Source organism: Neopelma chrysocephalum, unplaced genomic scaffold, assembly GCF_003984885.1.
Source record: "Neopelma chrysocephalum unplaced genomic scaffold, ASM398488v2 Primary Assembly neopelma1_22, whole genome shotgun sequence".
Taxonomy (NCBI): domain Eukaryota; kingdom Metazoa; phylum Chordata; class Aves; order Passeriformes; family Pipridae; genus Neopelma; species Neopelma chrysocephalum.
The window spans coordinates 9,115,501-9,141,063 of NW_020897689.1; the positions used below are offsets into that span (position 1 = coordinate 9,115,501).

Consider the following 25,563-nt stretch of genomic DNA (forward strand, 5'->3'; position numbering starts at 1 on the left):
AGATGAAAAAATGCAAAAGAACACTCCCTTTCTCAAAATAAAAACACCAGGGAGCACTAAGTGAAGCCAGTGGTAAAAGAAAGCATTTTTCACAAATATATAATGAAATTATGGCACTTAGTGCCACAGGATATTGTGGCACAGACAGTATAAAGTGTATTAAAAAGGGGAATGAGCAATATAATAGAGAATTGCTTGTTGATGGCTATCAAATAGGCTGTATGGGGTGTGACACTTGGTTTTGGCAGTGCTTAAGCAGCAGCTTGCCATAAACCATGAACATACAGGCAAAAAATCATCTGCTATGACTCCTACTGCTTTTCTAAGCCTTTGCCTGTCCACTATCTGACCTTTGCTAGTACTGCTCATACTGCATTAAGTAAACTGTTAGTTCCCCGAGTTACACGTTTCCACAAAGACTGACTCAGTTACGGGCGCTTTAGGGAGTAACCCTTTGAAACATGTCGTGCTACTTCTTTCTGTACTCTTCCTACAGCTTTCCTACTCCTCTCCAAAGTTGCCAGTAAAAAAAATTCTGCACTAAACTTTCATGGCTACAAAGTAAATGCTGAGAAGCTGACATTAGAAAAGTCAAGTCCCTGGTTTAAAGCCGGGAGGGTAGTATGGGGGTAGGTAGCAGTGATTTCGGGCACGGGCGTTTCATGTCCGGGCCGCCCAGGCCCTGCCTGCTGGCGGTGGGAGCCGCCGCCCGGCGGGATGCCCGCCCCGGCGAGGAGCGGCGGGATCGGGATGGCCCCCGCCCGCTTTCCCCGCCTCCCCCGCCGCCGCGGGGTGTCCAGGAGCGGCCCCGGCCCCGCCGTCACTCGCTCTGTCGCCTCGCAGGTCTCCGGAGCGGACGGGGCGGGCGCTGCTCGGAGCCGGGCGGGCGGGCGGCATGAAGCGCTCTCTGCTGCGGCTCTGCCGGTCGCGGGAGAAGGCAGCCGCCTCCAGCTCCTACCAGGGCGTCGCCTGCGAGGCGGACGCGGCCTCCGTCGCCTCGCAGGATGTCTTCAAGGTGCGTGCCGAGGACGCGGGGAGGGGGCGGCGGGACCGGGCTGGTGGTGGGGACGAGGACTGAAGGTGGAGGGTGAGTTGAGGTGGAAGAAGGTGCGGTAGGACTCTGGAGACAGCTGTGCGGGCTCGGCAGTGGTTATGTCCCAGGGAGCCTTCCCTCCATGCTCACTCAGTGGAGCCGTGAGGAAAGATCTGTGAGGGATGGGAGACAGGCTGGAAGTTGACTTGGCTGTGGCGTGGGAAGGCACAGGATGCCCAGGTGTTGTCTGGCCAAGTCTGGACTGGGGTGAGAGGGAAGGCAGGAGGGGAGAAGGAGAAGGAGGATGTGAGTGGTGGGTGGCAGGCGGCTGGTGCGGGTCTCACATCCCATCCCTGGGCAGGAGAAGGAAGTCCAGGGATCATGGCAGGAATGAGTAGACTATCTAGCAAAAATGTCCCAAAAAGAAAGTTTAGAAGAACTGGAACTATTATGGAGGGACAAAGAACCAGCAGTGCAACCTACAAATATGAAATTGCAGCCATTTTTAATAGATAATAGGATGAGAAGTAATGTATTTATATTGCTGCTAGGCAACCTAGACCAAACTTTGGGCAGGCCCATTTTTAAGGATAAGAATAATTAAGCAAAGGAAGAGGTTGCTTACAGGATGGAAGACTTGGGTGACTTAGGAGGTTTTAACAGCAAGCTAAACAAATTTGACAAAGTTTGTAGATGGGTTTAGATACCTCTTGGGGTCATTTCCAGCCATGTATGTTTTCTGTGTGCTAGCTGTAGACCTGAGCAACACCTCTTCAGCATAACGTGTTTTATCACCCTAGTGGGTGATCTGCCACTACAGAGCTGTTCAGGCAAAGGCAAACGAGCTGCAATTTACAATAACTTGCTTTGCTGGTTTTTACCAACTGAAGTACTGAGAACGCCTAACTGAATTCTTCTTTTCCTATTTTGCTAATTAAACACAGAAGTATTGGCTGATAAATCTTATTTATATTGATGGAAATTATCATCATACTAAATTTTGTCTGACATTGAAAAGTAAATCCAATGTTAAGAGTGATAAAAAGTGGTCTACATCAATAGACATAAAAAAGGTAGAACATTAGAAGGAATAGAAAATACTGGACTCTGTAACAAGGTTTTCTTAAATAACTTTTTGATGTGTATAAAATGTATAGATATTTGAGTATGTAATTGACCTGTTATTTTTGTGATATTTGAGTCATCTTAAATACCCTTTTCACAATTACATCACGTGTTTTCTATTAGCTTTTTCTGATTGCACTTTTGAAGCGGATGCTAACCCTGTATTTGGCCTCAGTCTTTTAAATCTTTAAACACAAATATTATTATTGACAAATATCATTATTGACACGAGTAACCTCACTGAGGTCAGTGGGACTAGTATCCTGAATGAAGTTAAACACGTGCTTAAGCGCACAAATGGGCTGCCCTGTAATGTATATTTGCTTAATGACAGCAAAAATTGCTGAGACTTTGTGACTCAGGGGATCCTGGAGAGCAAAAGTTTCTTCTTCTTTTGCAGCTGAGAAGGGAACAGTGATTTTAGGGGATTTCCTTTTCTTATTCTTTGCTTGCTTACACATCTTTGGGAAGGTTTACATTACTTTTGATACGCATTTTTCTCCCTTTTTCGCCTCCCAATTATGTTGAATTGTTTTTCTTTTTTATTCTCTCTTAATTTTTAACATCTGTTTGTTAAATTCCTTCCCATTCTACTGCAAACATTTTTCCTATCAGTTTTCTGGGCTTTGAATCAGTCTAACAAAAAATATTTGGAGAATATCTTAAAGTAAGAATCAGCATGTTTCCATAGGGGGCTTTGGTCATAAATCACAGTATCTGGAATGTATCAAGCTGTCAGTAGGTGCAGGCTCAGCTGTCAGAGCATCACTGTGATGATACTGAGATCTCAGTTTCAGACTGAGATAGTACCCTGTAGGATGGTCTAAGCATGCTGCTGAAACTAAAAAATATATTGGTTGCTCTGACATAAAGAACATCACAGAAGCCCGATGGGAGAGCTTGAAAGCTCGGGGTTTCTGTAGAAATATCTAAAAAAGAAACTTATTAAGATTATTAATTTTTTCTCTGTTGGATTCATTTGACATGGCCACTGCAGGAAAGAATATAAAAATGTAAGTGATTAATTTGCTTGTTTGAGATTTTCCACTGTGGAAGGAGGATCTTGAGCTCACTACAGAAGAGAAAATAATGTCTTCAAGATGATTTCCATTTTGTTTTAATTTTGCACTGTTTCTCATCTGGATCTGATTTTGCTGTCGATTAAATCAATCCGAGTTTCACTGTTGGCCCAATCTGATCAGGATTTGTGAACTGTGTGAAACCAGACAGTTGGGGGAGAATTATTGAGTGGTAACACGCCCACAGAAACACGTTATAGTGTTGCTAACTTCTTGCCTTTAGGAGAGTCAGAAAATGAGAATATTTGTATCCAAAATAGGTTATTTCAGATGGAAGCGCCTGTAGGCTGCGGAGCTTCATTAAGAAGAATCGTTCTGGGCTTACAAAAGTAGATGAATTAAATGCCACCCCACTGCATCATGCTGCAGAAGGAGGACAAATAGAATTAATGCAGTTGATCATAGACGACTCTTCCTGTGAAGGTAACACACATTTTATCAACTATTTTATTTAACAGAATAAAAAAGTTCAATAATTGAAGTGTCCATCACCCAACTGAAACAGAACTGGTATATGTTATCTCCAGTTATAGACTGAAATATAATTCAAACTGTCTGCCACAGTTTGCACTGTCTCGGGTGTGGTTTGAGTCACCCTTGTTATGTTAGGACTGTTTTGTCTCTAATGCAGTGAATCCATAAGTGTCTTACGTTGTTTGATACTCAGATTTACAGTCTTCAGATATGAAAAAGAAAACTGCAGTGATGTACAGTAGGTCTGACTTTCTGTCCTCCTTATTTATGTTATGTGTCTGTTATATAATGAGTTTTGCGAACTACATCAGATTCCACTGATAGACTGTAGACTACTGAGCAAACCTACATGGCCCCGAAAAGCTCATTTTTTTACCTGATGATGACCATTTTAATTTTAGATTATTCTGGCTGAAACATATTCTTTTTATTTTCAGTATATAATTTTCGTCCTATTTTTTTAGAATATATTTTGAAGTTTATCTTCAATTTTCAAGCTCAAAATGTATGTGTAGAACAGGCCACTTCTACAACTGGTGTGACTTGATTTACTTCTGTGTTCTTAAGTGAAATAGAATAGATACGGTCTTTAACTTTCTTACAGTTTGCAAGCACTTATTGGTTATCTCTTATTTCAGTTATTCACACTTACTTGTTCTGTGCAGCCTCTAAAGCAATGGCTGCAAAGTCAAATAAAAGGAAAGAGAATAGTCAAGGAAAGAGGGAAATCAAGTAACTCTTGGGGTGAGAAAAAAGGTATGTAATAGTGGGCAAGAAATAGACACTGCATGACAGGAAGTCTTTTCCTTTCTTTCTTCGAGGAAATGCAATGGCACAGATCTATAACTTCATCAAAGACACCTTTTTTTCCCATTGCAGTCAGAACTTCTGATGGTTTTGGTTTTTATTTTAGTTTAGTTTCTCTCCTTTGACCTAGTATTAAACGTGATGGATTCTTCTGGAAATACCCCACTGCACTGGGCCACAAAGAAAAACCAGATTGAAAGTGTTCGTTTGCTTCTCAGCAGAGGAGCCAATCCAAACATTCTCAACTCCAATATGATGGCACCTTTGCATATGGCTGTTCAGTCCCTGCATAATGAAATTGTGAAGGTAAGTCTAAAGTCCACGAAAATGTACACAATTGATAAGTAGCTCAACAGCAGCTGTGTGCCAAGGACCAAGACCTTGTTGATATATGATGTATTTCCTCATATGTTTTGTTTAGGGAGCAGGATGTGTAACATATGATGCTTATGGAAGTGTTTGTGTCTTAGCAGAGCAAGTAAAAAGTAACTGACTGATTTATAGAAATACTGATATTTGTGCTATGATAGTAGTCATTGTGTCTCACGGAAAGTGCTTTTCAATTTTCCAAACACAAGGAATTTTCTTTAAAAAGGTTCTTTTTAACACTAAAACTTCATGTAGCCATGTGTTATTTCAAATTATAATGTTCCGATTTGTTTTTTTACAATTATTTAGGAAGTCTTAGAAGTGTCAACACTTTCTTGAAACTAGTTCTAATAAAAAGAGATTAAAATTAGTCAGAAAGCACAGTTCTTAAAACCAACATTCTAATAATTGATTAGTAGCAGAACTAACTCTGCAAATAAAAATCACAAAAATATATTGTGAAGAAATTACTAAGGTGTCCATATTGAACCTTGTAAAATAGCAACAGCATTGAGATTTTAAGCAGCATAGCTTTTTATCCCTTTGTCTAAGTGCAGTGAGGATTTTTCACTTCATATGCAGCATTTGGATAGAACTTTAGAATTTGTAATGTTCTTCAATTTATTAGGTGAATGCAACCTTAACATCACATCACTTGCCTTTCCCTTTAATTTTTTCACTTTTTCTAATTCTTCTAAACAAAAGAAAGAAACACATATACCTGTATTCAATACTCAGAGTCCTTTAGAAATGTTTCAGTTTCCTCACATCTTTTACAAATTCTGTATTTATTATGAATTAAGAACAATAAAATCTGAAATACAAAGCCCATTTTCAGAAATGTCATCGCATCAGCTTCTGGGCTTGGATTCTTTTGCAGCTCTGTTCTTGATCTCTCTGTGCTCTCAATTTTTCTCCACTCTATTGTTTATTCAGGATAATTCTCCTTTGGTTTTTATTGCCAAATTGCCTGAGTGATTAAAATGTGCCAGTTCCTTTAGTACAGAAAAAAATCACTGGAATTACTGAAAGACAATTAAATATGTAGCTAGGGGAATAAATATGCAGTACAATATGGTCATTATAATTTCCAGATCCGTTGCTTCTCAAAAAATACTGGAAGCAGTCATAATAGTACTTGATGACACTGATAGCTGTGTCAGCTGTTAGCAGAGAAACTGAAGCAGGAGTTCAGGACTGGCAGGGTCTCAGTTCTCCTCAAGCGTTATCTCCCTTCATCATATATAACTGTCCAATAGATACCTAATTGAGCAGATTCCACAACATTGCCACTTGCCAGGGAATAGAGAATATCAGAAGACATTAAAACAAACTTCAGCTGAAAATCTCCATCTGTAATTTGCTACAGAAAATATTTTCTCACATTGTTGGGGAAATTGTTAAATCAGACTTTAAAATACTCTGCGTATTTTTACATTCTCCTGCATTTTGTCCCTCCTCTGCCTATGCACTGTGGGCCTTTGGCATGCAAAATGAAAAAGTTGCAGGAGTGCTATGGGTGGTAAACAACAAAAATAATGGACTAGGCTTTTGATATTTTGTTTGGCTTATGATTGACTGAATGTTTTCTTACGTTTAGATTTTAGTCCAGCACAGCAGTACAGATGTTAATTTGGAAGGTGAAGCAGGAAACACACCTATAATGGTAGCATGTTACAAGGATAATCCTGAAGCACTGACACTCCTGGTATGTATAGTCATTTTTGATGTGCTTCTGTCTATCTTGATGCAGAGTTATTCTGTTCCTGTGTTATCTCTTTGTTAAATGCAGGAAGGTTAATCATGGACCTAGTATTCAAGTTGCTTTGAATGGGTTACTAAGAAACTTTAATCTTTTCAGAGTATATATATATATATATATATATATGTAATTATCTGAGTGGCAAACTTCAGGAAAAAACTTAAACTGCTTTTGCAGGTCACTTACAAAATGAAGCATATGCATATATAGATGTATGGATATAATATGCAAAAGATGCTTGTATATAAACTTCATAAATGCGTATTCAACATTAAAAAAAGAGACAGCTATACAGGAGACTATATCTGAAATAGTATGCCCATTTGTCAGATTTTTCTGTATGTCATTAAACTGTATTGAGGCATTATTTTTCAGATTGAAAATGGAGGGAAAATATGTAAACCAAACAAAACGGGATGTATGCCTATCCATGCAGCTGCATTTTCAGGTGCAAAAACATGTATGGAAATTCTTTTAAAAAAAGGTAAGCACATTGTTCCCAAGCAGTGAGTAGGGTTTAGCATTACCAGTTTACTGCTTTAGTTCTCAAAGAACTATGAAAACAAGCACTTATAACTGTGTTTGAACTTACAAGAAGTTAATGCAGTTATTCCTATGGGCAATTCATGCTCACAACTTTTATATGATTGCAGCAACAGACAAACTGCTTTCCTGAAATTTAGTATGTTAATCTACTATGTAATGATAGATGTGACAGGTTCATATTTTGAGGGAGGAGAATATTATTCCACACTTAATATACTTGTTTTGAAAGCCTTTGTATCTTCTGCTATTTCATTTTTGTTTTTAAAAAAATCCATTTATTTTTCATCGCTCAGGTGAAGAATTGGGTCACTCTGCTAAAACCCACATCAATTTTACCAATAATGGAAAGTGCAGTCCCCTTCATTTGGCAGTTCAAAGTGGGGACCTCGACATGATTAAAATGTGCATTGAATTTGGAGCCCAAATCGATCTAAAACAGGTAAAACTCAGAGTGGAGTGAAATGTAACTTTGATAAAACCTAGGTATCTCTAAATCTCTGAGTAGTATGAAAAAAATCATTGCTCATTGTCTCTTCCAAAACAAAGCTGAGGGGGCAGCAAATTAAAACAAGTCTCTCATTCAAATCAGGCAAAATGTGAAGTTTCTTTACACAAGTTACATAAGGTCATCCCTTCTCAGAAGTGGGATCTTCAGTCTTACGCTTTCTTATTGTTCTTGTTTATCATCAGCCTTGCCTTGGCCTTCACAGTATCTTCTTTGTAATCAAACACAAATTCATGATACTACTGCTGCTACCAGCTGCTAGCACTGCTGGTGTAAGGGTCTGTGCCCAGCTTCATTTATAAATAAACATTTCTAAAAATATCTATCATTAATCAAGATATTTGCGAGGCTGAAATCAACTAATGAGAACAAAAGTAAATATAGTTTAGCCTTTTATTGGTTTGATTCTTTGAACACAGCTTTTGAATGAGGTGATTTATGCTGCTGATTTTGTAATGGGGAAGACTGTTTTGAGAATGCTTATGGCATTGTTGAAAAGCCCATTCCAATGCACTCACTGAAATGTTCCTGTTCTAAAAAGGAGAAAGTCAAAACCCTCAGGCATATATCAAAGCTGGTTTATCCCATCTAGTGAAATGAAATCCTGTTTTGGCAAATATTGTTCTAATAATTTATATGTCGCTTAATTACTTTATGACTGTCTAGTTTATAATAGCTAAAAAATGTATTAGACCAAGTTATTTTTAACCTGCAGAAAATTTGATTTAAGAATTACTTCTAAGGAATATTCCATTTAGGAAGTAAAGGACATTTTAAAAGAATGCATTTTCTGTATTTTACAGGCCCATTTGTTTGCCTGTTGATTTGTACTGGCCTACCTATGATTTTTCTGTAGCTTTTCTTTATCTCTTATAAAGGGTGCTGCACCTGTCTGGTTTTTAATGAAACTATTTTAAGAGTACCTCTTATCTTAGGGACTTGGTGTAGAATGATAAAAAGCTTTGTAGTAATCCTTTAAAACTATCTCTTTAGTCTTTTCTGGTCTTTACAATCTTTTTAGAAGTCTACTACTTCAGTAAAAGACTAAAGTTTCATTACTTGCACAGAAGTTTAGGCATTTAGGAATTACGAATTCTGGACTAGATCACTAGTGTGTTTGATAGATAGGAAGTGAGATTGCTGAGGTTTAAATATTTAAATTTTGTTTTATTCTCCCATTTATAGAATGAAAAATGCACAGCACTTCATTTTGCTGCCACTCAAGGAGCAACTGAGATTGTAAAACTAATGATGTCATCCTATGCTGGCGAGGAATCCATTATTGATGCTGTGGATGGGAATAAGGAAACATTGCTTCACAGGTAGGAGGCTGCTGTGCCAAACTTCACTATAAATTGTGAGCCATGATATTCTTAATCATTCCTCACGTCTGGAAAACCATTCCACATGATTTGGAACTTCTCCATGTTATGGGAGATGGTTTCAGTACAGTATGAAAAAGTCAATAATTTGGTCAGAATGTTAAAAATTTTGGTGCTAATACCAAAATCAAACCATTTCCAGTTACCTTGGAACCATGTTAAGGAATGATTACTGCCATTTTGCACTGAAAATTTACTCCAGTAAAGTAGTTGGTGAAAAAGTTTGTGGAATTGTTAACAGCCTCTGACGATGTGAAGGAAATGTCCTCATCTAATGGGGTGATGTTCTCCAGAAAATGAATGAAAAATAATATAAGCTGTTTAAAAGAATATTTTCTTCTTTTTTTTCTTCCCAAAAAATTGTCTTATGCCTGATAAGCTTCAAGGAGATGTTGGTACACTACCCTGTGACTTTGAAGTTGCAGATGGTGTTTGTGTATGTAATAATCCTCTAGACTTCTAGTCTTTCATGCTCTATTTGATACCAGAGCACTAGACTGTGGAGAAGTTTCCTCAGTCTTTTGTAACAGAAAGATGCTTAATTAAACATGCTGGCTCCCAACTCTATGGAATATATTATACTTCTCCATCTGTACATTTTTTGCAAGAAAGATACTTTTCACTGCATTTAACTATAATTATTTGACAGTGTTATTCTACGAGAAGTTTAGCAGTATGAAATAATTGGTAGAACGTCAGAGGCAATGGAGATTATTGTTCTTTGGACACAGTATAAAATGGTATGGTGCAAAGATAATTGAAGACATTAAAAGAGAAGTGTGTTGTAAAGTTAAGATAATGTTTGTGTACGCTTGGAAATGTTACCATGTCTAATGATAGAACACAGTTGAAGAGAAAGTGATGACAGAATGCCAAAGAAAATTGTGCAGACACACATACTACATAATAGATAACTGGCTGCCATATCCATAAAAATTATTGTCCTTGAAAAATGCTTGGTAAAAGGAATGACATTCTTTTACTCCCTGTGTCTATGAAACAGGAAAAATTATATTATCAAGAATCATCAGAAAGGTAGAAAGTCACCCAAATATCTCAGAATATAAAGAAACTGAATAGGAACATTAACTTGTTGAGAAGCAAAGCGCTAGTGAGAGGCAGGACTTGATCCTTTTGCATTCCTACTGTCATGTTTCCATCTAAATATTTCATAGAATGACTTCACTTTCTCTTCAGTCACCTTGGAATTTGAGTGTATGTGAAGCATCCAGTATTTATGCCTGGCTGGAGGGGTCTGCTATAGATAATGGAGGCATCTCTACATATTTGGAACCATGACTTTTGAGTAATCCGTTCTAACTATAGTACACCCAAAGTTATAACCCCTTATAACGCTAAGGCAACTGTTATCTCTGAGATTCAGTACACTGAACTGTCCTTCTGTGTTGCTTATTGAGTCAAAATATTTCACAGAGATCTGACTTCTGAAAACACTTTGACTGCGTGTATTTACAGTACGGTACTTCCTGCTTTGGCCATTTTATTTCCTGTAATATGTAATTCAATGTCTTACTGTAGAATAAAACCTGGGCATTTTTCATGCCTATAGACAGCTTTAAAATATTTTTCATATTTTTTCAGGTAAACTTCCCTGCCACAGTCAAAGTACATTTTTACCCATTGCCATTTTAACCCCACACTAGCATTATTGCACAAAATACTTTTGAAGTTCTGAACAGTGAAATGAATTTGAGGCTCTAAGTATACTTGGAACAAACTGCATCTGAAATTTATGGAATTCTATATTGACCTTGTGTGGTACATATGAAATGACTGGTTCTCTTAAAAATAAGTGGTAAAATGCCTGTTGACCTACCAATGAGTTCTTTGTTTCCTGCAGTGCGTTTTCAATGTATTAATTGAAATGAACTTAGTTTGAAAAGAAAACTTCATGACAAAAATCAAAACAATTTATGAAAATTAATTATGTGATAAGGGTATCTCTCCATCTCTGTATTTTAAAATTTATTTATTTGAAAATATTAGAAAATGTAGCAAATGGAGAAGAGTACTACCCTTTGGCTTGAAACTTCTTTGTCCTTTCTAATGTTACTGTATTTTTGCATTTTTCCCTACAGGACAGCATTGTTTGATCATTATGAACTGGCAGAGTATTTGATTTCAATGGTAAATATTTAACCAAGCAACATGTTTTTAGAAATTATTGCTATCTATTGCTACAGGTCTGCATAGAGAAATTCATAAAGGAGCATATATTCTCAGGTATAGGCTATTTAGACAGATATATTTATATGTTTCATAATGTATAATTGAACATTACAGTACAACGGTAGTCATGGATTCATAATAGCATCCCACAGTTACAGAGGATGAAACCTTCCATTTTTCTTTCCATTTTACTTACTCAGAAAAGTTTCATAAATGTCTTTTGCCAAATATGATGAACTGGTCTGGTCACACTCACTTTTCATATATGAAATAAAAAATAAATGCTAAACATGCATTGAATTTAATCTGATTTTTTCCAGAAATAAATCCTTTCTTTAAAAAATGTACATACAATACAGCTACTATGCTATCACATAGCCATATATCAAAGTTTGTGTGTGATCTAGAAATATTTTTTATTCTATGTAGTTTGGTTATATTTCTTCACTGAATAATTTTGAGAGACAAAGAGAAGAAATGTAATCATGGATGCTGCTGGCTATGCTCCCAATGTCCATTTGTGCCAATTAAACTAAGGCTCATATAATCATTATGTGCCCCACCTGGCTGAGGAAATTTTCAGAAATCATCAGGCTTCTTTTTTGTTTTGTGTGTATTCAGGCTTTTTACTTCATTTCATTATAATTATATTAAGAATAATTCTTTTTTACATACTGTTTTGCTTTTCTCAGAAAATGTTGTAGGGATTTAATTTAGCCAGAACTAGATGTTGTGCTTATTTTTGATTCGAATGTGAAATGGTGAGGTTTGACTGCTTACACCTGTTTGACAAAATGACCTGTCTACAGAAGTTATTACCTGAGAAACACAAGCACAAGTTTTTGCATTTGGAGGCTTGTGTGCAAAAAGTATTATAAATATCTTTAACACTCCATTTGAAACTTTCATTCCTTGAGTGCCATTTGAATATTTTGGCCTCTTCCATAGAAGCTATGCTGAGGGTTTGTTTGGCTTTCCATATAAAGTATGTCAGTTTTGAAGATTTAGGACTGTTTTTATTTGCCTGTCTGGAAATGGATCAAAATATGCCAGCTGGAGTTTGTGGAATGGTGCATGTATAAGCTGTGCTGCCTGCTCCCCTCAACTCCTGGGCAAGAAAAGGTGCAGTAGTGTTACTGCTTGACAGAACTAGCAAATTTCAGCTCAGAATGGCTTTAAGGTTTTAATAAAGAACAACATTTACTTGGTTTATATGAATATTATTAAATATTCACATTTCATGAACAATAACTTAAAATAGTTACTTCCTATATCTTGTTTTTCATATGTTTTCTGTCTGAAAATAAGAGACATTGTAAACAGATACAATGTTACATCTAGGCCTTCTAGATAGAAAAGGTAAGATGACCTATGCTAAGCAGAACTGCCCAGGCACACTATGGATGCTATTTACATTTAAATAAAACCTTTATTTTTTTTAATTATTAAACTATGGCTCAATGTGCTACAGAAAAACCGGAGAATCAACTCTAGACACATTTCATACAGAGCTTTTAATTATTTTGCCTTTGAACTCAACACAACGTGGCAATGAGTACATGCTCTTATTTTGTTGAGATGTAGAGCTATGGTTTGACATAACCCAAGGCTAACCAAAGCCTTGAAAAAAGGGGAAGATGGAAACCTAGACCAATATTCCCAACATCTAAGCATTACAAAATTTATATCTTTAAAGAAATACTACTTACAAATTGATTTTCAAATTAAACATTTTAAAAACAGTGACTTTAACATCCAAGTGGCCATTGTCACATTTGACAGGTGCACAGTATCTGGTTTGTGCACTCAAGTGGGCATGATTGTATTGGCAAGCTACTTACACAATGATAAGGAAGAATAAAGAAATGAAAATCAGAAAGTTGTCATGATTTAGCTAGTGTCTTAGTGTCTTTTAGAGTTTTTTTTCCTTATGTAGTGGACAACATTGAGGTGTCCTGTATTTAACATTGAGGTGTCTGGAATTTCCTGAGTTTACTTGATTATTTTTACTGAAATGTGCTTATTCAAAGGAAATAAGCAGTAATTTTCTTTTTTTTCTTTTTAGTTCCTTTTTCCCTTTCTGCTTCTTTTGTCTTTACCAAAAGGAAAATTAAATATTAAATTGGTAAAAATACTAATAGATATTTACAAAATTGGCATTTTAATTTTTATATTAATATCTGTTTAATTCATATATATTAATCTATAAATGCAAAAGTAAATGGAGTTCAGAAACTAAATTTCCAAGCTCTTAAGTCAGCTGTATTATAAATGTGGTAAATATATATGGCCATGTATAAGTTACTCCTTACTCTGATAAATAATTATGAGTGCTGACAAATTCATTTGACTGAAAGCTGAACAATTATGTTAGCTGGAGCAAAGGTGATTAAATATTGCATAAGGAACTGGAAATTGCTGCCCTGTATTCTTTGAAAAGAATAGATACTTGGATTAAAAAGTCTGTTTCTTTGATGAATAAGAATATTTTTACGAGGGTGTCTGACCTTGTAGAAAGGTAACCGGGGAAAGGGTCCTGCATGTATTACTCCCAAATATTTAATCAACATACATTGGAAGCTTCCTGTTCTCAGTGGTAAAGTAATCATTGTACATTTATTAAACATTTCTTATTACTACATTACAGGTGTTACCATCCTAGAAAGTAAATATGGCTCAGGATTGTGATTAATTCTCTCTCAAATTAAGATTGGGCCCAAAGATGATTCAAATTAATGGAAAAACTCCCATTGATTTTTTTTCCAATCATCTTTGGATATTATCTGAAGTAAAACAGATTTTTTTGTGTACTTTGTTCAACCCATCAAGTTTGACTTGCGACTCAGTATCAAGAAAAATGATACCTAAACCATCATTAAATATAGATATATTTCATTGGTTCATTTGTTTGTATCTTCATACTCCCTTGTTGGTGGGATTTTTTAGATAGTTATGTTTATGCTCATAGCAGTACTTTGCTGATATGATCATAGTGATCCTGTGTCCACAGTGACCATACTGACCTGGCACCATGCATCTAGTGCAAAAGTAGACAAAACAGAATAAAAGTTTGTCCACTTTTAATACAGCTCCTTTGGAGTCAAAATTGTATTGGTTCATATCACTTATGATGAAGAACAGAAAATTGAACAGTGTTCATACAGCATAGAGGTTTAGAAAGGTCTGTTCTGGGTAAGATTTGATAGGTAAGATTGCATCATTCAAAAGAGCTACAATTTTTGCATTTGTCCATAGCTTCATTCCCAGTATTTTCGAGTTAGAGTTTTATATTTTGAGTATTTAAATACATGGAAAGGTACACTAACAAAAGATCATGACTTGTGAGATCAGTATACCTAGGAGTAGGCCACTATTATTTAGGCATCTGAATTTTTATATATGGATGACTAGGCTGTGGCTGACAGTTAGAAAGCATAGTAGTTTTATATAGAAACATAATGTGTTTATTAAAATTACTTATCTGGAACCTCTGGAGTTACTAAGAATGTCTGTATTCGCATTATGCTTTGAAAAAGCAGCACCATTTTAGAGTTTCATTTATTCATTATTCATGATAAATTTGAAATTCTTTATTGCAGGGGGCTAATATTGATAGCGTCGACATAGAAGGTCGATCCCCGCTTCTGTTGGCCACTTCCTGTGCATCATGGAAAATTGTGAATTTACTGCTCTCAAAAGGTAAAAAGGAATATATACGCACTACATACTTCCTTTGAGCAGGGTTCATACATGTTAAAATCCTGTGTCTGACTTTGCTCTTAATTTCAATTCAGCACTTCTGCATCCAGTCCAGGAGCAGCTGAGCTAAACAGCTGCACAGTGCTGGTATCCCGTGAGATAAAGGAAGAATTGGTGTGATGATTTCACCCTTTTTAATACAGAGTGAACAGGCTGTAGTCAAATATGTCATGTGTCATGCTGCTCAAGGTGGAGGTGCCACTGGCATTCCATCCCTGCATTCTTAAGCAGTTCACAAAGTAAGCAGAACTGTGGAATAAATACACCACTTATACAGAGAGATGTTTTCTACTGGCAGTCAATCTTTAAATGTTAGACCCCATAGCTCAGGCATTACCTGTGATTTTATAAAATCACAGGCACTTTAAAAATGTTTGAGCTATATCTTTCAATTGCTACACTTTTGGTGCAAGCTGATGATTGTTACTGTGCTTCCTCTTGTTAATAGTATTATAACTGATTTTGTTAATAAGCCCTATAATAAGTTTTAAAACTGTAGAGATATTACAACTTTAAAGATTATAAGAGGTGCTTATCTGCATCTTTAAATTGCCTCGATTTGTGGGTGCTCAGCATCTTTGAATATAAGGGTCCTATATAAATGCAATGAAATACAAAATGCATACACAAAAAAAATTATGGAATTTAAGTGTCAGGGTGATTTTTTTGAAAGCAAAAGTATATGTTACATTGTCAATTTGAAAGAATATTTTATAGATTTATAAAATTTATTTTATAAAATTTTATAGATTTATAAACATTAGTTCAGCATTTGTTCCTTTGTGTTAAGCACCATCATGTAATGTGAGGGGTCAGCAGTTTTGAGTTTGCTAGTATTTATTTCCATATTTATTTAGGAGCAAATGTATCATTAAAAGATCATCTTGGTCGGAATTTCTTGCATTTGACGGTATTGCAGCCTGGAGGATTACAGCATCTGAATGAGAAATATCTGCAGGTACAGTAAGCATCAGTTTACGTCTTTATGTTACCCTCACTAGGAAAACATTAAAAAAAAAAACAACTACCATTTTATTTTGAAATGTTTGTAAAAGTTTGTGGTACTTGTTAAGTAGCCCATGTCACAGAAAATGGTTTGAAGAGGTACATATCTCTCATGAAAACATTTCAAAGCCAATAATACAGTTTTCTTATTGCCAGGCAAAGGAATAACGTAATCCCATAAATTATTTTGCTGTTGGGGGATTAAATAGCTCAAGAGGTAGGCAATAAAATATAGAACTTTTCACTTCTATTTTCCCAGCTTGCATGCAGTAAAGCTAGGAGAGGTGTTCATACTCAGTCAAGGTCTAGAACTTAAATAGCTTGCAGCAGATTCTGCAGGAGCTTTCTGTGGACTGGACCATAATGAAGTCTTGGATTTGGTTTCTGAAAGGATTTTGAACATAGATTTGTATTTGGCTATGTTGAAATGAAGCACTCATATTGCTGGAGCCCAAGCTTGCTTGAAAAAGTTAAATTTGCTGGCCTCCAGAGCTCAAGAAATAACTTTTTAAATGTGAATCAAATCTAACTGATCTTACAACATCTGCTGAAATCTGTAAACAACTTTGATTAGTAATGCAGAATAGATTTAACATCCATTTTCAGCAGATGTAGTGAATCAGTTTTGAAATTGAGTGGTAACTCAGTTATCTGCATTGACTTTCTGATTATTGATCATAGTAATAATTCAGGCAAATAAGTGGATCGAACTGTGGGAGGAGGTTTTTGGTTGCCTTAGTAAAGGTTATACATAGGAGAGTTAGATGAGGTACAGAGGAAAAACAGGAAAATGAAGATGAAAAAGAGAAACAATTTACACTGTAAACCAGTGAAATGGTGGGTTTTGACAGCCAGAAGTTTTGCTACTGAATATAGACTATAGACTACCTTTAGGTTTGATACAAGCCTTCTGCTGCCAGCAATGAGCATTGCGATGGAATAGCAGCACAGAAGAATTTCCTGTATTGTACAATGGATGGGTTGCAGTAAGGGTGCAGAATGGCAAACTCCTGTGTTCTTCAAAGAGTAGTTGTTTGAAAAAATGGTGACTCACAAGCCATCAGACATTAAACGTTCATTGTCCTAAATTTATTTTTCCTAAGGTTTGTTTCCTATTTTTAGATACTGCTTTAAAGTACTAATGCTCTTGCTGCAAGATATTAGAAACTGTGAAGCATTAGAGATATATATGTAATTTTGTGCTTTTTTGGGGGGTATTTCTTGGGGGGACAGATGGAACATATCAAAAATCTTGTAGTGGATGAAGATAATGAAGGATGCACTCCATTGCATTATGCATGCAGACAAGGTGTGGCCCTCTCTGTAAATAATTTACTCAGCCTCAACGTTTCCATCTACTCTAAGAGCAGGGACAAGAAGTCGCCATTACACTTTGCTGCCAGGTTAGTAGTACTCTCTAGGCAATGGAATCCGTGCCAAGTTTTTCTTTCCTGTATTTTTAACATTAATTTCTGTGTTTATCTTGCAAAGCTATGGGCGCATCAATACATGTCAACGACTTATAAGAGATATGAAAGACACAAGACTTTTGAATGAAGGTGATAAGAAGGGAATGACTCCCCTTCATTTGGCAGCCCAGAATGGTCATGAGAAGGTAGTTCAGTTTCTTCTGAAGAGAGGGGCTCTTTTCCTCTGGTAAGTATACAGATTTCCATTCATTAAGCCAGAAAAGAACTATCACCCTACATTTTATGTCCATCTGCTGGGAAGTTAATGCAAAATAAATATAAATATAAATACAGTACATTAAAATATTTAATATAACAATACATCCAAATGCAAATACACAGTATAGGAGCATAGTTATGAAGTATTTGTAAAACTAATCTGCTTGTGCTTTGCTTCAGCCTGACACATAGAATCATGGCTAGCTGTAAAGCCAAAGCTTCTAATACTGGGGAAACTGAGGTTTCTCTAAATCCAACTTAGAGAAGAATATTGAACCTTTTCATGGAAAAAATGTTGCTTTGGAAATACTACAATTGTTTCAGCTTCACTTCCAGTCTTGAGTAACGTTTCTTAGGATTGGTGGTTCAAGGCATTCTGCCTTGCACTGTAAGTCCTGCTTCCAAGTCAAAGATCCTCAGGTCATTGGCAGCTCCAAAAAGCTCCCAGGCTCACACCTGTGAATCCAGGAACCAAAAGTTGAGAGTCCTGTTCCAATGTACATGTTTATAATTTCTAATTTTATACCATTACATGTAAGTGATTATAAAGGCTGGACAGCCCTGCACCATGCTGCCTTCGGAGGATACACTCGCACAATGCAGATCATTTTGGATACTAATGTGAAGTGTACTGACAGAGTGGATGAAGAAGGGGTATGTGTTCAAATAACATTATTTGTTTCATGTCTGCTATTACTTCTAGACCAAATGTCAGTATGATATTTGTAGCTTTACATGTGTAAATTTAAGGTGCATGACATGTGTAAATTTCATTTCCTGTGGCAAACATAGTGCCTTTATATTTCACCACTCTGAAAGTTAATTTCTTGGATAAATATATGATTGCTGACATTGCTATCTGATTATTTTAAGTGGCAGACAGAAAAGATGCATATAACCTAACAGAAAACATAAAATACTGAGTATATTAGACATGTGCCTCTTGCCCCCTTTACGTTGCAAGAATATTTTAGCAATGTAGCAAACATTGGTAATTTAAATTTAAAGAACTTATACAGATTTGAAAAAATCCAATATCAACTATAGCTCTTTAATATATTGTTTGAAATCCATCTGCTCTCCACAGTAATATCCAATAAATACAGCATCTATCTTGCTCTGAAGTTTGGACACATACAGTGTCCGTTGGGTCAAGACAGAATCCACTTCCTGGATTGGAGGCCTCTTATATGAACCTGCCTAACAGTTCCCCATCAGAAAACATAGGGCGGTCATTTTAGAGAGCTGTTCAATTTCCAACACAGAAGCTGCTGCTAATTTCTCTGAGAGCTAGTGTTAAAACACTTAGAAACACTAGATTAGCAACAAATTTTGCCTATAAATTAATGAGAAACAAATGCTTAGTCCTTAATTTCCCTCAGAAAAATCTAGGTGCATTCAGAAGGCTCTCAAATGTCAGTTTCAGTTTGACTTAATTCCTAAAGTACTCATTGCCTTACTTTTATTCAAATACCACTAATAAAACTGTGCCCACAGATTTTCTTGCAGATTTGTTTGTATAAGCACACCTGGAAATAACTGGATGCCTCTCTTTCTGGTTATCAGTATCTAAAGATACCATCATTTTTACCTATTTGTGACTTGCAGTTTGTTAGCTGCAAAACTAAAAGATATTTATGAGTTGGCTTTTCTTACCTAACAGCAAGTTTCCTCTTCAGATTACACACTACTGTAGCTGTAGACATAAAATAAAAAACATGTCTATAATCTCTGTGAGAATCTCTGACAATATTCTTATCTTTTATGTTGCTAGTAAAAGTATTCTGGACTTCCAACTGAGAAAAGCATGTGGATGTTCAATGTGGGAAAGCACTGAAATGTACTTTTGTTTTAACTATTCATGCACTGCTGTACTGTTTGTCTTCACAGAACACAGCTTTGCACCTGGCTGCACGAGAAGGACATGCAAAAGCAGTAAGGTTACTTCTTGACTATGGTGCGAAAATTCTGTTCAACAAAGCAGTAGCTACTTTTTTCCATGAAGCAATACACAACAGGAGAAAAGATGTAGTGTCTGCTGTCATTTTGCACAAAAGGTAATGTATACAGAAAATGCTGAATTTATTTTCCAGTGTGTTTTGATTTATTGTTTTGGCTTTTTTTTTAAACTGAGATTAAGTTCTGAAAACCTGTAGTTTAGTAAGTAAAACCGAGTACATATTTTAAAATTCCAGAGGTTATGTTCTGTTCTAATGAGCGCAGAAAAAAAATTGCATAATTTCAATGAACATCAGATCTGTGGCATGTTGTTTATCATCTTACACTGAGTATTAGTATTCTCTGTTAGAAGAACACATAGAAGCCATTAGATAGAATTTTGGCCTTTCAAATAATGCTTCAATACCTATAGAATTTTAGTCAGAATGTGAGTACAACTGATGCCATTCAAGAGATGTAATTTAAAATTAAGTGTTGCAAATATTTAAAAATGTGGCAGTTCAACTGCAGTTTAGAATATTTTATGTTACAATATAGTGAAGTCTCACTTCAGGAATAAAGTGTTGCACCATTGATCACATCTTTTGGTAAGAGTTGCAGGAAAACTACAAGTATTTTACTGTATTTATTGTTACTTGCCTAATCTTGTAACCCAAGATTCCAGCATTAGTTCCAGTTTTGTATTTTTTAGAAGGTCGTAGCATACTTGAAACATTTTTATTTATTTGATAACAGAATTTAATGTCAATCATTCTTAGAGAAGCATCCAGAATGTTACTGAGTTACTGCCTAAACTGCTGATTTTCCATTAAATAGTAAATAAAATGTTTATATATTATGATTTTCAAGATAATATCTTAAATAAAACTTAAAAAAACTAAAAGTAGTTAATTTAAAATAGAAGAAATTTATTCATTTTCCAATGCCTAAAATACTTTTTGCAGGTGGGAAGAAGCTGTTATGACATTCTCTCACTATTCCAGTGCCAATAAGTGTCCTTTGCTGGAAATGGTTGAGTATCTTCCTGATTCATTTAAAGTGAGTTTTCTGCCCAAATTAAAGAAATGACTGCATGAAATAACATGAAATTAGTTATATTGCATCATTTGCCCTTGTTTTTCTGATGCTATCCTCAGGAATATGTATTATTATAAAATAGAAGCAATATAAATTCACAAAATTTTTGAATTGTATTTTAGTGATAGTTTCAGTTTGTCCAGTTTAATTTCTTCTGTATTAGAAAAGTTCTTAGCTTCCTGAGTTCAACGGAGTTATAAGAGTATAAAGGTAGTATACAAAGGAGTATAAATGTGATGAATGTCATCAGCTAACTGCTAAATGACACTACAAAGTGCTTTTTATTAAAATAGCAAGTGATTTGGTATATTCATAAACACTTTACAGTTTATACTTGTAAACTAGCATGCAGCCTTGTAAACTGCACAGTTTATATTTAATTCCTGCATGTAAACTATGGAGTTTTATGTCATCAAAACATACATCATAAAAATCTGACTGAATCATCACTTCTGTTGGATGACTGTTGTATTTGAAGTTAATTTTCTTTTGGTCCAAACACATTCTTTCTGTTGAACATTATCTGTATCACCTTAATTCCCTTTGCTGTTCATCTGTGAAGCTGGTGTTGGACAACTGCATAATTGAGTCCTCAGAGGAAAAGACAAGTCGAGACTTCTATGTAAGTGGATGAAAAAACCTGTGAAAGTATACAGTATGTATACTTTAATGTATATGTCAAGTTCATGTGGCTAAGATACACTTTTGGATGAATATCAGATCTTAACAGAAAACATGGGTGACTGATCATGTGTTATCCTTTGAGCTGTAAATGGCTTTGAAGTTCAGTTCTGTAATCTTCGTGCTTGTGTGTTTTAACAAGTATAACATCAAACTGCTGCAATCCAATCTTTATCTTTACTGTGATATTTCTAGCAATCAAGCTGAGTATCAAAGGCTATGGGTATTTCAAAATAGTGGTGAAAGAAGACATAATATCTATTTATGCATATCAAAAGGATGCCTATCACAACTAGTACATTTCTCATCAATAATTTAAGTCCAACGTGTTTCTTTTTTGGTAAATTCTTGTCCAAAATCTTAAGCAGTAGATTGCTTTCACAATGGCAAGGAGGCATGAATGTTTTACAGTTATGTTATCTTTGAAACCATATTGAAAACTACCTTATCCATTATTATATATGATTGTGTCCGCATCATTAACAGAAACGTGCAAATTTTCTGCTATTGTACATTTTCTTTATATTGTGTTATCAAAGCCATATAATCTTTAAATACAAACTTTTCTTCACAGTCAGCATTAAAACAAATTAGAGTTTTGAGAATGACATTTAAAACTGCAACATTTTAGGAAGAAATTTGCACTTTTCACTTTACAGTTTAAAATGGCTGTTTGTTTAAACGTCTTTACAGTCACATATGTATATCTTGACAGCATGTGTTTCCTGGCAGAGTAGTTAACAATGACTAAGCATAACTATTCTGACTACTTTGACACAATGTGCCTTTTGTTCTCTAAAGGATGGTCTTTTTTATATTGAGAAAATTATCTCAGTCTTAGATTATCATTTCCATCACATTTAAATGCTGGCGTATGTGTATTACACAGATTGAATACAACTTCAGATATCTTCAGTGTCCTTTGACACTTAACAAGAAACTAAGGGATGATGAAGATATTTTCTATGAACCACTTATCACTTTAAATGTAAGTTCTCATTTTACTGACATCATTCCCTGCTGCCTTGCTTTAGATAAAATCAAGAGGTTTGAATATTTCATCATAATATTTCTTCTCCAAAGCCCCATAACTCTGTATATTTTAAGTATGTTGGAATAAAATATGGGTCAAAGTTCTTATGGTCTAAATAATAAATAAAACTTCTCCTAGGTTTAAATAAAAATTCTTAGTTTATTTGAACTACGAATGTATCAAGAGAACATGCTATATGTGCAGGTAGTACATCAAAGAAAACCATACTCATAGTAGTGACCATGCACTGGAATGTAAGGCATTGAAAACCTGACAAAACTGATTTTTTTCATATGCTAATTGCAAAAATACTTTATGTGCCTAAACCAAATTTTGCTGTTCTTTCACATTGCCAGTCTTCTTTCTCATTCTTTGTCAGAAAATGTTAACAGAACAAGCTTTCTGACTTATATGCTTACTTTTTGGTCTTCCTGTTGGCAATTAGAGTTGGTATCCTGTCTAATAATAAATATTTATTAATAAATATTAATGTATTAACTAGTACTTAATATTAATTCTCATTAAATGTAACTAATAAAGCTTAGTCTCACAGGTATAATTGGAAATAGTCTGTACCCATTTTAAAACCTGAAAGAGACTAAAACAGCAGCAACAGAGAAGCTGAATGCTTTAGCAGGGAGAGAAGGCAAGATAGCTTTGGGCCAGAGTGCATAAAAAAAAGAACTTTGCACTATGGCACAGATATTTTACTTTTCATTAGGCTAATATTAAGATAAAGAAGGTGGCCTAGCCAGTTTTGCAAGCACTTTTAAATTTGATCCTTCCACTTTCTTGTTTTGTAGGCCATGGTACGACACAACCGCATGGAGCTACTCAGTCATCCTGTGTGTAAAGAATATTTGCTTATGAAATGGTGGGTCTACTTTAAGGTGCATAAAATATACCACTGCATGTCAGGATAAAGACTATTGTTCCTGAGAGTTGTTTATTAAGATGTACATACTTCTAGTGTTGTCTGAGCAAATGCCTTTTCCATAAACCTCTCATAAGCATGTTTAGAATATGTTGATGATTATCATATAAAATGTAGCTTAGCATTTAGTAAAGATTCTTTGATATTTACAGCAAAGACAACTACTATCTTTGTTTCTTCTTTATTGCAAAAATGTATAATAGGATTGCCAAGGTAAAAAGCAAAGGAATATACTTTTGTCCACATAAATCTCGATGAACACATTCATCACAAAGGGACATTTCAAGAAATGTTTATTTCTTCATCTTGAAGACATTGTTGACTGTTAACATTTTAATGCATGCTCTTCTAAATTTGTTAAGTGTTGTAACTTTAATATTCTCACTTTCAAGGATGGCCTATGGGTTTCGAGCGCATCTAATGAATTTAGGCGTATATTCTCTTGGTCTCATCCCACTGACTCTTCTGGTCACTCACATAGAGCCAGGAAGACCTTTGAATGGAACAGAGCTCTATGAAGCAAGACCATTAGAATATGAGGTATTTCTTACTAATCACAATATTTTTAGGATTTTTAAAACAAAAAATTGTGATTATTTAAATAATTTCTAGATTATGATCTAGCAACTCTAAGGAAAAGAATTAAAGTGTATATTTTTAAACATTCAGCAGCAACTTCTAAGATAATTTGCAGTTCTCATTTTTTATTTTTAATCTGTTCTGAAAAATTTACATCTGGTACACGGTTACTTCAGTTTGTTCCCCGAAGTGAATATTTGTTTAATTTTGAGGAAAAAGGATTAAGTGAGAGAAAAAAACTAAAACTGAAACAGGAACTCAAAAAGGATATGCTAGTAGAAATATGAAATAAAGTAAACTCAAGGGATATAAAAGGTTCATGAGGATATCCTGATAAATGAAAAAATCTGGAGAACCACGTATGCAGCCCAGCCCAGTCCAGTATATTTGGGATTCTTGAAGATTCAGGAGCCAGAAGTAGCAGAAATCCAAGCATTCACGCTCCATTAACTCACTCATCTTCCTGGTGGAAGATAGGAGAATGAAAGGAGCTGCATGCAAGAGACAGAGGAATAGCTCAGACTGACTCGGGTCCTTGAATCATCAGAGACCGGGTGGAAGAAGCATAGCTCCAACGAGGAATGGTGCCAGCTGGTGGAGAAGCAGTGAACTGAACGGAAGCTGTGAAGTTGCTGCCTGAGAGACTAGAGCAGTAGCAGTGTACATGAAATGCCATGCACTGGAGGAGACAGTGTCCTAATGACCCAGTAATAGCAATGTAGTGGGGAATGCCAGGTCTACAGGGAGCACAGCATTGCAGAATGGGGTTCTGTACTCCTAACTCATGTTAAAGAGGGACATTACAATGGGGCAGGGGCTGAGTGCATTCCAGCACCACTGAAAAGTGAGTGCCATGAATTTGTGGTCTGCCTATGAGTTAATAAACCCCTCAGGTGGGGAATTAACTCTACAGGTTATTTATTAAGATGAAATCCACTATTGTAATCATACCAATAGACAGCTTTTCACAACAAAGTTGTCTTTGCCTACACCGGTTGTAAAGTGAAACATCAAACGGAGCAGCCACATACAGATGTCAGGACCTCCAATTTCTCCAAAGACTTCTACAGCCTTTCCAGATACTACAGTCTAATAGTGAAGTTATGGAGAACAGATTTGTCTTTACGTTCATCCAGTGGGTAAAATGTAGTGAACGTATGGCATAGATATTGCAATTTCAGTTCCCAACTATTTATCATGGCAATTCTCAAACTTTCATACTTGTTTTGAATTGCTTAAATACAATACACATAACATGGATTGCACAATAAATACTAGTAAACCAGAATTTAGATAGTAATAAGTTTTTATGAAGGAAGCTAACAGAGTTGCTTAACTTGCTAATATAATGTATATGTAATAGGTAGAGCTGAAATGAACATTCATTTAATGGTTTCTAATTTGGTTTGTGTTCTGATTTTTGTTTCAGGACTCATACTTTACAAGGGTGTGTATGTGTTTAGTTTTAATTATGAGTTTATTGGGAATCTGCAAAGAAATATTTCAGCTGATTCAGCAGGTAAGTACATAGAGAAATAACATTACTCAGTGTGCTTGCATGACTGTTTGTATGATA

General features: G+C 35.6%; 1 protein-coding gene across 1 annotated transcript in view; it reads left to right on the top strand.

Moving 5' to 3' along the window:
- Nucleotides 1–895: 895 nt before the first annotated feature.
- TRPA1 (transient receptor potential cation channel subfamily A member 1) overlaps nt 896–25,563 on the top strand; it is a 32,196-nt gene continuing 7,528 nt past the window's right edge. The window contains exons 1-20 of the mRNA XM_027682513.1: nt 896–1,015; nt 3,498–3,660; nt 4,649–4,824; nt 6,488–6,595; nt 7,025–7,133; nt 7,489–7,634; nt 8,886–9,022; nt 11,182–11,230; nt 14,872–14,971; nt 15,889–15,989; nt 17,270–17,439; nt 17,528–17,692; nt 18,264–18,378; nt 19,615–19,781; nt 20,628–20,721; nt 21,323–21,382; nt 22,331–22,429; nt 23,278–23,348; nt 23,801–23,948; nt 25,417–25,506. Coding sequence (XP_027538314.1) covers nt 896–1,015; nt 3,498–3,660; nt 4,649–4,824; nt 6,488–6,595; nt 7,025–7,133; nt 7,489–7,634; nt 8,886–9,022; nt 11,182–11,230; nt 14,872–14,971; nt 15,889–15,989; nt 17,270–17,439; nt 17,528–17,692; nt 18,264–18,378; nt 19,615–19,781; nt 20,628–20,721; nt 21,323–21,382; nt 22,331–22,429; nt 23,278–23,348; nt 23,801–23,948; nt 25,417–25,506 — 2,388 coding nt within the window. The remainder of the gene's footprint in view (nt 1,016–3,497; nt 3,661–4,648; nt 4,825–6,487; nt 6,596–7,024; nt 7,134–7,488; nt 7,635–8,885; nt 9,023–11,181; nt 11,231–14,871; nt 14,972–15,888; nt 15,990–17,269; nt 17,440–17,527; nt 17,693–18,263; nt 18,379–19,614; nt 19,782–20,627; nt 20,722–21,322; nt 21,383–22,330; nt 22,430–23,277; nt 23,349–23,800; nt 23,949–25,416; nt 25,507–25,563) is intronic.